General features: G+C 45.6%; 1 protein-coding gene across 2 annotated transcripts in view; it reads right to left on the bottom strand.

The window, feature by feature from the left end:
- Positions 1–661: 661 nt before the first annotated feature.
- The window catches only part of QDPR (quinoid dihydropteridine reductase), a 16,785-nt gene continuing 5,449 nt past the window's right edge, over positions 662–11,997 (bottom strand). Inside the window, exons 3-7 of one of the 2 annotated variants that reach the window (XM_023638310.2) lie at positions 10,910–11,006; positions 8,614–8,754; positions 4,372–4,480; positions 3,213–3,296; positions 662–1,334 (exon numbers count right to left, since the gene is read on the bottom strand). In XM_023638310.2, the coding sequence (XP_023494078.1) occupies positions 1,229–1,334; positions 3,213–3,296; positions 4,372–4,480; positions 8,614–8,754; positions 10,910–11,006 (537 nt within the window). In that variant the 3' untranslated portion in view covers positions 662–1,228. The remainder of the gene's footprint in view (positions 1,335–3,212; positions 3,297–4,371; positions 4,481–8,613; positions 8,755–10,909; positions 11,007–11,997) is intronic. The other variant, XM_023638311.2, reaches the window with a different exon arrangement.

The raw sequence follows: 11,997 nt of genomic DNA, 5'->3' as shown, positions 1-11,997 counted from the left end.
ACACAGCACATGACTCTATTTCTATGAAACATCCAGAATAGGTAAATTCAGAGACAGAAAGCCCACTGGTGGCTGCCAGGGGCTGGAGGCAGGGGGGATGAGGAGTGACGACTTGGTGGGTGTGGGGTGATGAACATGTGTTGGAACTGGACAGAGGTGGTGGGTACAGATCATTGTCAACATACTAAATGCCACTGATGTTTTCATTTCAAAATGATTAATTTTATGTGACTTTTACCTCAAAAAAAAAAGAAAAGAATCAAAAGAAACCCATGGTACAGGCTTTTATGAACAGCAGCCACCTGGTGACCAGAGTTCCGAGCTTAGCTCTGCCACTTAGTGGCACAAGGATGGTAAGTCATCTCTCTGGGGTTAGTTTCCTCATCTGTAAAATGATGGGGAGAAGATCCTAGCTCTCAGTCAGGACAGCCTGTCTCAGTCACGCGGAGGGACGTTCCTAAAAGCACATGGCTACCCCTCCCTCTCAGAGTCTGATGCGCCCGAAAGGGAACCGTGCCTGTGTTACCACGTTGAAAAACTTCATTTCAGGGTTTGAGTCCACCCCTTGAGAGAACATGAGACTAAAGACTGCTAGGAGCCCATGATTCCAGTGTGTTCATCTCTGACTGCATAGAATTGTAGCTGATTAAAGACAACACAATAAACGAAGGCCATTTATTAGGAAGACAAACTGCAAATAACCACAAGCAGTTCTCTTGCACACTTGGCAACTGCACAGGAGAAAGATATCTTAACGGAGCCCACGGGGTTTTGCTTACACCACAAAGAGTTTTAAGGCAGTTTAATTCGAGACTACAAAAACTGTGACGTGAACATAACATTCACAATAAGTCAGGCCCCAAAACGTCCCCGACACCAACAAATCTCTAAAGTAGTCGACAGTCACTGTCAGGGACAGATAAATGGAGTCTCAAAAGCAATTCAAGATGACGCCCATACAGAGGGGGCCGTTCAGGGACCTCCTAAATTTACGTAGTTAACACAGATTCATGGCGCTATCTGCAGGCCTCCACTCTCAGACATTTTTATTTCACATAAACATTTTACACTGTCCTAGGAGAACAAATGCACATTAGGTGAGAGAAAAACAGGACCCACTATCTCGTACCACGAATAGAATTGCAGAAGATACAGGGCCAGACACAGCCACACTGAGACAGATTAACGACTTTTCTGGCAGGTCCCCAGCAGGAACTGAGGATGAAGCTTAAAAGTATGCCGGGATAAGCTCCGTCTTTCCCTCTGTGGTTACCACCTGGATTAGGCTCCCTGACCTTGGTCGGTTTTTCTCTGTGATCCAGTCATGGAAGGTTCTAGAAGAAAGAAGAGAAGCTTTACGTTTTACAAGCAAAAATCTGGACACATGCTTATATTCACATCAATGGCTTGGGGGGATGTGAAAAAGCCACCAGGCATCATGGACACATACGCAGGTCCCCAGCAACTTCAGTACTGGCTCATTCTAATTCCTGAGTGGCAGGATTTGGTGAGACTTTAACTTGCATTTTTGTATTTTTCTGCATTGTTGGAATCTTTTACAATACAGTGGTATGATTTTAAGTGATTAAAAAAAGATTTTAATTGGGGCCCGCCCGGTGGCATAGTGGTTAAGTTCATGCACTCTGCTTTGGCGGCCCAGGGTTCATCAGTTTGGATCCTGGGTGCAGACCTACACATCACTTATCAAGCCATGCTGTGGCAGGCGTCCCACATATACAATAGAGGAAGATGGACAAGGATGTTAGCTCAGGGCCAGTCTTCCACAGCAAAAACAGGAGGATTGGTAGCGGATGTTAGCTCAGGGCTAATCTTCCTCAAAAAAACCCCCAAAAAAAACCTCAAAACAAAACAACGATTTTAATTAGTTAATTCTAAGAGATAGACATGCACACAATACTTTATGCTATATTACCTTCCCAGAAATTTAAAAGAAAAAGAAGTTCATTTGTTTTTTTTTTTTTTTAGCAAACATTTATGGAGCACCCACAGCTGTGCCAAGCAATGGAAAAAAGATACAAAAAACAGACTATTACAATAAAATCTGTTAAATGCAGGAATGGGGGCATTTAATAACTAACCATTTGGGGGAGTCGAAAAGATCTCCTCTAACACGATAGGGATGAAAAAAGTACACAACGAATTCACAGGGATAGCACGTAGCTGATAATGTTTAAAACAAAACATTTACATTTGAGCACACCGTCCACTGACAATCCCCCGGCTGGGACTTTGGACCTTCTTTCATTAGAAGGCACTGACGAGTTCCCGGGACATTCATTAGTGCCGATCTATAATCTAGACCAGAGTTGATGTTTAACAGTCAAGTCATTGGCGCTCCCCCTCCAAGTGAAGTTACAGAGGCTTAATTAATAACTCCCTAATTAATGCTAAAACTCCCTAAAGTACTGCACGATGTCATGACCCCATCTCCAGGGGAGGGCTCTGTGGGGGACCAGCCTCATTTGGATGTGTAGGAGCACATGTGGCACTCAGGCAGGCTATAAACTGTCTTCCTTCTCCTTCAGCCTCGTCAACAGTCCGGAGGAGGTGACAGAGATGCCCTTCTAACCATGGATGGCAGAGAAGGTAACGTGCTCACGGACATTTCAAAGCAAACTTTATGCCGACCTGTCACCTGAGTTTTCAAATGCTACAAACAGGTGAACATGACTTCTGGAACGATGGCTGTCCCAGCCCACCCTCTGTGGGTCTGCGGCTCAGCACTGATTCACACACGTGAGCCCAGATGTTCCGCCTAGATCGGCGTCTTGCTCCCACACAGCTGCTCCTCGTTACAGAGATGATGACGTCAACAGGAGCAGAGATTCACTGAGCACTCGCTGTGGCTCAGACATGGTGCCACGTGCCTGGCTCACACTGCCACATTTAATCTTCCTAACAAGTATTCTGGACCCCATCACACAGACAGGGAAGGGGAGGCCTAGAGCGTTGAACAGCACGCTCAGGTTGGTTCGCTGGTGAGTGGAGGAGCCAGGATTCACTTCAGCACCATGGACCCCTCCACTCTGAGATTCACACGAATGTGTGATATACCCTCGGAGGCTGGTAACCTCACAAAACCACCCGTGTTAATAAACCAAGAGAACACGGACTTGTCCTCTAGCCCATAAAGGGCAGAGAACGGGGGCTGGAAGCCGCTTAATCACTGGCATGATTGCTGCAATACTCACTCGACTAGAAACTCTAAGGGCGTCCAGGAGCGGAAGTCGGCATCTGGCATCGACTTCCTGTTCACCGGGGTATCCAGGGTAACCCTGAGGAGCAGAGATAAGCTCGTCATGTGTGCCTCCCCTGTATAACAGCTGCCGCTCCTCCCCAGCCAGGAAAATGCACCGTGAGCCTCTGGCAGAGATGACATGCAGATAATCAGAGAGAGGCCAGGGAGCCGTCCACAGTGACGGAGATCACATCCCAGTAATTCGTGAGGCGCGTTGTGAGTCACCCTTCAGGCAGACAGGAGCAAAATGAAAGAGCCACCTGTTGCCATTTTAAAATATGGCCTTTACAGTAAATTGCTTTGCTGTTTATGTCTTCATTCACACCCTAAACTGGGGCAGACTCATTTCTAAGGATTTTTGAATAGTAATAATAATATTCCTTTAAATATGAGAAAGTCTCATCCTTTGTTTTGTGGCTGTTTGCTTTGAAACCTTATGATTTTCAGTAAGAGCACACAGAATTCAGATATGTGTGACTCTCCCAAGAACACCAGTCCTCGGGAATTGTTCAAAATCGCTGTGGGACCAGGTCAGAGAATCGCAGACACTCACAAATAAAGGGGGACTGAAAAGTCTAGGCACCCAGCAGTGCCAACGTCCACTCTCTCGGACTATAGCAAGAGAGCAGCCAGATGGTGCCGGAATCCCTCTGGTGAGAAAGAACCCTACCTCCAGAGCAGCGGCCTCTCCTGGGACAGCTGACTGGGGACCTTCTTCCTGATCACAAATAGGAACATCTCCCATATTGTCCCCTAGGCTCCCCCGACACATACACACAAAGCCTAAACACAGGCTCTCCTCTACACTGACCTTATAATGATGTGAAAGACAGACTACAAATATTAAAATAAAAGGCGTAGGCTACTTGTAATAAGGAGGGAGGGAGAGAAGGAAAGAAAACAACCAAGAGGCAAGAAAGACCCAGCCCACCAGCCCATCAACCATTCTGGACGGCCCAGGATAATCCAGCACCTGAAGAAGTATCTTCGGGGCTTCTGGCGAATTTTAGAAGCCAAGGTGATGGCACACGCAAGTCCCTGGTGGAAAGCGACAGTAACTCTCAACAGTAGGGCAGAGGAGGGCAGCAACTGGGAAGCCGCCAGTGACTTACGGGAGCACGGCGACGGCTGTAGACCCGGACGGCATGCCGCTGTTCTTGCTGGCGAGGCTCTGGCAGAGCTGATGCACGGCACTCTTGGCCATGCCGTAGCCCATCATCCCTGGGAAACGGGGAGAAAACAGCTCAGTGACCACCAGCCACCAGTGGTGTGTCCAGAGAACACCACACCAGGGTCCAGAGGAGGTCTGCAAGAACAGAAGGACGGACATCTCTGGAGAGAAAGTGGAAGGGATGTAACATTTCAAGTGCCCCTCCTGCCGGCCTGGCACTTAACATTCGCCACAAATGCCAGGAGGCTGATCTTATTTTTACTACTGAGGAAACTGAGGCTCGGACAGGGTGAGTAACGTGCTCACACTCACATACAGACTTGCACCGAGGCCGAGCGAGAGGTTAAAGGCCATGCAAGAGGTGGGTTCTGAACCCCCGGATCGATAACTCCTTGTGGGCAAAATCGAGCCGTCGTGTGGAGTGCAGGCTACGGCGTCAGGCTGCACAGTTCAAACCCCAGCTCTTCCACTTACCACTAAAGAAATCCTGGGTAAGTTCTCAAAACCTTTCTGATCCTCAGTCATCCCATCTGTAAAATGGGAATAAAGGACTTAACCCTGGACTGAGCATAAGGTAGGTGCTCAATAAATGTTTCCCATCAAATTAACAGAAGTAATGCACCCTGGCCTCCAACCGTCTGTTTAAAGTACACTGCTTGAGCAATTCTGACGTAAGTACACATGCTACCTGTTAGCCCTCCTTTCCTCCCACCAGTCAGCGAATGTTTGCTCACTGAAGCAAGGCATGCCTTTTATTAGGACAGGTTTCTGTCTGCCCTGCAGACACGTGGTAGGACAGGGTCTGTCTCCTCTCTATAGTCCCCACAGCAGCCACCGTAGATGTTCACTAAATGCCGCTATCACAGATGCAAAGAATGGTTAAATGTCTGAACACCCCTCCTACTCCAGAAAACCACTTCTCCCAGAGGTCAGCAGCCTCCTGAAGACCCCAGCAGATGTGCTGTTTAAAGAGCCAACAGCTGAGGAGGCGTCAGAGGACCAGGGGGAAGCGGGTCACAGCCCAGCCGAGGACCCAATCACCAAACCCTCCAACAGCAACCTTGCATTGCAAAAGAGGGTCAAGGTCTCGACAAGGTATTTGGAAGCATGAGAAGAATCTTTCCCCATCTCTGGCCCCTCTGTTTAACCAGGGGCAGGAGGCCAACAGCGATATGAGGATCTAACAACCCCACAGCGATTAACAAAAACCAGCACAGGAATCGCACGCATCCAGCCCCATCCCCAGCACACTCCCGGGGCTCATTCTGAATTTCATCCAAACCACATGAGAGCAGGGAACCTGATGAAGAAAGAAACGAACAAGCAACCAGCAACCCGCATCCCTGCTGGTTTACCTTTACAGAATTCTGCACCATTTGGGTCAGGGCATCATTTCCAAGATATGAAAAAAATGCATCTCATTAAGAAGATAAATACGGTCTTCCCAACTATAAAATGATCGATGTCGCCCCTAAAGACTGATTTCCAAACACAGTGCAGATCCTTACAGGGTAAACAAGAGTGACCACCACCAATTTGACACAGTTTATCCTCCAGAGGACAATCCACAAATACAACCTTGGAAATAGGAGGGTGGGGGTTTTCTCAGTATCTTTCCAAGTGAAAACCTTTCCTGGGTTTTTCGTTTTTTGTTGGTTTTTTTTTTTGCTGAGGAAGATTAGCCCTGAGCTAACATCTGTACCCATCTTTCTCTACTTTATATATGTAGGGTGGCTGTCATAGCACAGCTTGATGAGCGGTGTATAGGTCTGTACCCGGGATCCGAACCAGGGAACACCGAAGTGGAGCCTGTGAACTTAACCACTACACCACTGGGCTGGCCCCAAAAACTTTCCATTTTTCAACGACTCTCCTTGGGTTTGAAGGCCTACTAAGCCTGTTCATCATTTGCTTTCACAGATTTCCCCAGATTTTTCTGGGGTCTGAACCAAAGTTAAAAGATCTCATGACTCAAGTGAGTTTAACAACCTCTAACTATGAGCTTAAAGATGAACAAACTTACTAACACCTGAAGCAGGAGTAGCTGGACAAAAGAAGCCCGGAGTAACTAATAATAAAAGTTCACATTTACTATTGACTCTCATAATACCTTTCTAAGCCATTTACATGCATTAAGATGATTACAAGTCACAACCACCATATAAAGGAGGTATTACTATTTATTTATCCCTATTTTACAGATGACAAAACTGAGGCTCAGAGAGGTCAAGTAACCTGCCAAATATCACACAGCAAGTAGGTGGCAAAACCACAATAGAAAACCAACCCGTGAAGTTTCAGCGCCAGCGATCTTAACCACTATCCAAAATTGTAAAGAAAGATATTTACAAACCAAAAGAAAGGAAGAGACTGTTTTGTCCTTTAGAAAAATTAGTCTTTCAGGCCTAGGGTTTTCTTTTGTAAATGTCAAGCCATTACTCATTTCTCTAGTTACTCACTAGTGCCTCTGCTCCCTGTCATCTTTAATAAAAGTCAGATCTCACCCAAACTAACATCTAATATTTACACGGATGTAATTATTGCAATAGCCACGGACTTGTAAGATCATATGCTCTGAGAAATGTAGTAAGACAATGAGTAGTAATAAATCAGCCATCTGTAAGAGCCTCACAGTTCAGTGACTTACCTTAAAATTGAAAACGTGCTCAGTCTCTCCCACGTACTAAAGAAGTCCAAAAACAGCTCCTGTGGTTTTTTGAGTTTAACTTCGGTCGCAGAGGTAGACACTTTCTGCCTGTCTGTCTGTCTCCCCACCCCGCCCCCACTTAAATTCCTTTGGCCCAAAGGGAGTGTTATGGGTTGAACTGTGTCCCCCCAAAATTCCTATATGGAAGTCCTAACCCTCAGCACCTTGGAACGTGACTGTCTTTGAAGACGGGTCCTTTAAAGAGGTAACTAAGTTCAAATGAGGTCATTAGGGTGGGTGCTAAAGAAGAGGTTAGGACACAGACACGCACAGAGGGAAGACCCGTGGAAAGACACTGGGAGACGACGGCCACCTGCAAGCCAGGGAGAGAGGCCTCAGAAGGAAGCAGCCCTGCCGACACCGCGAGCTCAGGCTTGCAGCCTCCAGAACTGAGAGAGGATAAGTTTCTGTTATTTAAGCCCCCTGGTCTGTGGTACGTTGTTATGGCAGCTCTAGGAAACCAACACAGGGAGTGAAAAATGCGAAGGAAACTGGCATCTGCACAGTGTCACGGGAAAAGCACACAATTTGAATGATCAGGGTTTCAATTCGAGGTAAGTTTGTAACTTACTTATGGCATAAACCCAGACAAGTTACTTAACCCCTCTAAGTTTTAGTGTCCTTACCTGTATATTGAAAAAGATAATAATGACATCTACTCTCCAGGATTAAATGAGAATATATGTGAAATGAAAAAAGTGACCATAGGGGCCAGCCCCATTGGCCTAGCAGTTAAGTTCAGTGTGCTCTGCTTCAGCAGCCTGGGTTCAGTTTCCAGGCATGAACCCACACCACTCGTGTCTCAGTGGACATGCTGTGGCAGCAGCTCACATACAAAAAGAGGAAGATTGGCAACATATGTTAGCTCAGGGCTAATCTTCCTCAGCAAAGAAAAAAGAAAGTGACTATAATAAGACTTACCATGTGCTGGGCACTTTATATAGATCAATTTCTCTAATGCTCTACAGCTACTGTTCAAGGCAGATGCTATCATCAGTATATTACAATTAAGGAAACTACAGCAGAAATTTGGTCAAAGAGATCAGATAATGTGTTCAAGGCCACATAGCTAGGGTGAAGAATCCACCCCAGCCTCTCTCACTCTACAGCCCACACTATTTCCAATGGCCAAGCCGCTTCCCTGGGACACATGAACAGAATGTGATGATAATACATGTTTTTTAACTCATTAATATCCACTACAGCATTATTCCCTGGGTGGATCACAGATAAATAAACCAGACGGGAGGGAGGTGCCAGATTACGGCGCTCCTTAACCACCATGAACATGAGGACAATCAAATGAAAGGATCATTCCCCTAAAGATTCAGGCCTAAAAGGAAGCAAAATCCAGCCAAGTGTAAAGGTCCTTAGGGGGTAAAGGGCTTTCACATTCCTCACCTCACGAAGTGCCCAGCAGCCCCAGTGAGCAGGTGTGAGCGTTCCCATTTCACAGACGGGGAAATGAAGGCTTACCAGGAGTCCCCTCCAGGGCGGCCTTGGCCCCAGTCAAGGTCAGGAGGCCTCCTTCCTTGAGGTGCTTGGCGGCCAGGTAGCTGGAGATGGTCGACGTCCACACGCTCTGCTTCCACATCAGGTCACAGTTTTTAAAGAGAGCTGAGTGAAATGGAAATGTGAGTTCAACTCACGGCACCCGACACTCGAGGAAGCACTCACGGCCGTCCCCACTATCCCGGCCCCTGTCTACGACAAAGTCTAGTACTAACGGCACAGGGCTTGTGGTCAGAGACACGGGTTCGAATCCAGGTCATGGGATCACCCGCGTCTCAGCTTCGTCACCTGTAAAGCGGTAACATTTTAGCCAATAAACGAGGACGGTTAACAGATAAGCTGGACTGGCTGTAACTCAAAGATTGCTCTCCTTCGTGAAGGGCATTGGATTTGTAATAAGAACCACATGTCTAAGTCAGCTTTTACCCGTGATAGAAATCTGAGGGACTTACCACATGGACATAAAGAGAGCTTTTATAGAGCTACATTTTTTATGGTTGAAAGTTTAATGCCAGCTTTAAAGACTCTTTAAACGAAAGCTGAAATAACAACCGTCTCACACTGGTTTTATCCCTCTGGCCTTGCTAGAGATGTAAGGAGGAACAGGTGGTAACGTACGTCACCTCATGGCTGAGCAACCATCCCTCCCTCCCTTACAGGGCACACAGGACCCAGGGGTCTAGAAAGAAAGCCCTCCTGACATGGGAGTGGGGTCGTCAGTAGGTGATAGGGGTCTTCAGTAGGTGATAACCAAGGTATTGCATTTCCCTGCTAAAAACGACTTGAAAAGAAAATTGATGGATCCACATCAATCACTTCTTGTTCCCCAAACACCCAAAAGGCCATCAGAGTGTTTTGCCAACCTGATCACCCCACAAAATACCAGTTTCACATTTAAGTGTGGTTCACAGAAAATCAATTCCTTCTTAAATGGCTTTAACTAAGAAATGCAGAAGGAATGATAGAATTAGAAAGCTTTCCTTGTCCAACCCCAACTGGGCTAACTGACTCAGGCAGGGACTAGCCATGGACGCTTAAAACCATTAGGTTTTGGGAATTTGGAGGCTCAAAGTGTTCGGGAACAGGATATTCACACACAACGCCAAAGCAGCATCCTGCAGATCACTTACTAATTGCAAACAGAAAAATGCACCTTTACAGGAAGTCTGTTGCTGCCACCTTACCCACCATCCAATGTGGCATCACGATGGATGCGGAGGGCGAACTGACAGGGTGAGAGTCCCAGGGGGATGCAACGTGAGGCACACACCACCACTCAGGAAGAATTCTCCCCTCCTAAATATTCAACCTGAATCTAAGCCAGTCTCTGGACCTAAATCCCAGTTCACAGGAAACACCAGGGCCAGGGGAACAAAGTCAATGGTACCTTAAAGAAACAGACAAATTCAGAATGTGGGACATCCTATATGAAAAGTGCCCTGGACTCACCAAAAAAGTCTATCACAAGAAAAAAAAAAATTCTAGATTAACGGACTAAAAACCACAACAAAATGCAGTGCATAAACCCTGATTTTAAATTATTTAGGGAAAACAACTATAAATCATATGGAATAAACTGGGGTAATTTGAATATAGGCTAAATATTATTAATATTATAGAATTACTGTTAATTTTCTTAGGTATGGTAATGGTATTATGATAAAGCAGGAGAATGGGTTTAATGTTTGGAGATGCATGGTGAAATGCAGTGAAGTGTCTACTTACTTTCAAAAGGTTAACAAAAAAATACACAGAGGACACACATGCCAGAAAGCAAGAGAGCGCAACTGTAGCAAATGTTAACAACGAGCGAATCTGGATGGAGGGCAGAAGCGCGTTCAGTGAACTGTTCTTTCAACTCTTCCATCGGTTTGAAAATGTTCACAATAAAAAGTTGAAAAACGTACTCAGCTTTAATAAAAGCTCAATGTTGAGTCCTTTTGACCTTCAGATTGATCTCTCCATTTCATACACACACCCCAAACCCAGAAATAAGCCCTGTAAGATCAGGGCAGAAACAATGCTGATTTCATTCTGCCTCTATTTTAAACTTCAAATTCAATGTCCCCTCCCCTAGTCCCCTCTACGGGAAGTTTTTTCTTCATCTGCAAAATGGGGGTGTTAACCCCTACCTCACAGAGCTCCTGCAAAGATTCTTCGAGACACACAGAAAAACGCCTGGGCTGGCACAGAGTATAGACCCAACCCGTGCCAGCTGCAAAAAGAGCAGAGCGAATGATTAACGGAGAAAAGGACTCACACTTGGACTTGGCACTACCCCCAGCCCATCCTCCAGCCACACAAACGATCGCGTCCACCTTCTCTTCACCCAAGAGCTTTCCGACCTCAGCAGCCACCTTAAACAAAAGGACGAAAAAGACACATAAACTGTCAGGGAAACCTAAAGAGGTTTTTACAGATACATCAGTTTATTTTTCATTTCTTTTTAAATCAGTTAACAGTACCTGGCAATTATTTTCAAAATTAGATGTAGGACCAATCTAGGATCAAGCATGTTGGATAGTGAAGCCCAATTACATTTCAAAGTGAAGTTTATAAAGCAATCTAGAGTCTTCTTTTAAACATTCTAAAGGGTGGGGACACAAGCATTCCCTGGAATAAAACAATTAATAAAGAAAAGCAGGAAAAGATCAAAAAAAAAATCACCGAGAGGGGCCGGCCCGGTGGTACAGCGGTTAAGTTGGCACATTCCGCTTCGGCGGCCCAGGGTTCGCCGGTTCGGATCCCAGGTGGGGACATGGCACCACTTGGCAAAAGCCATGCTGTGGTAGGCGTCCCACATATAAAGTAGAGGAAGATGAGCAAAGATGTTAGCTCAGGACCAGTCTTCCTCAGCAAAAAGACGAGGATTGGCAGCAGTTAGCTCAGGGCTAATCTTCCTCAAAAAAGAAAAATCACTGAGACCTTCAATGCCCACGGCTAACCGTCTGGTATATTTCTTTCTAGACTTTCTTTGCAAATCACAGAATCATAATCTGAGATAATCAATTCTAATCTCCCCCTAATACAAAAATCCCCTTAACTACAACTCTCAAAGAAAATGCCAAAGAGGTTATTTTTTTAAAAAGAGCAATAAAAAAATACAGTCAGTGGCAAAATGTTGGTAAATACTGAGTACACGGGTGTTCATTTTAATTTTTTCTCTACTTCTGTTTGATTGAAATTTTTAAAGTGTTGAAAATATATACATGTCCTTCTGTTACAATTTATTAAAACAAAATCTGACGATAGGCAACCTAGGCCAACAACCACGACCCTTGTCCATATTTCTCTGGAATGGCCGAGACGATGCCTCCCAATTGCTTCATTAAGATCAATCTTAAAACA

This window comes from Equus caballus, chromosome 3 (assembly GCF_041296265.1).
Source record: "Equus caballus isolate H_3958 breed thoroughbred chromosome 3, TB-T2T, whole genome shotgun sequence".
In the NCBI taxonomy this organism is placed as follows: domain Eukaryota; kingdom Metazoa; phylum Chordata; class Mammalia; order Perissodactyla; family Equidae; genus Equus; species Equus caballus.
Note: the sequence above shows the minus strand (reverse complement) of the source record. Positions and strands in the feature narration are given on the sequence as shown.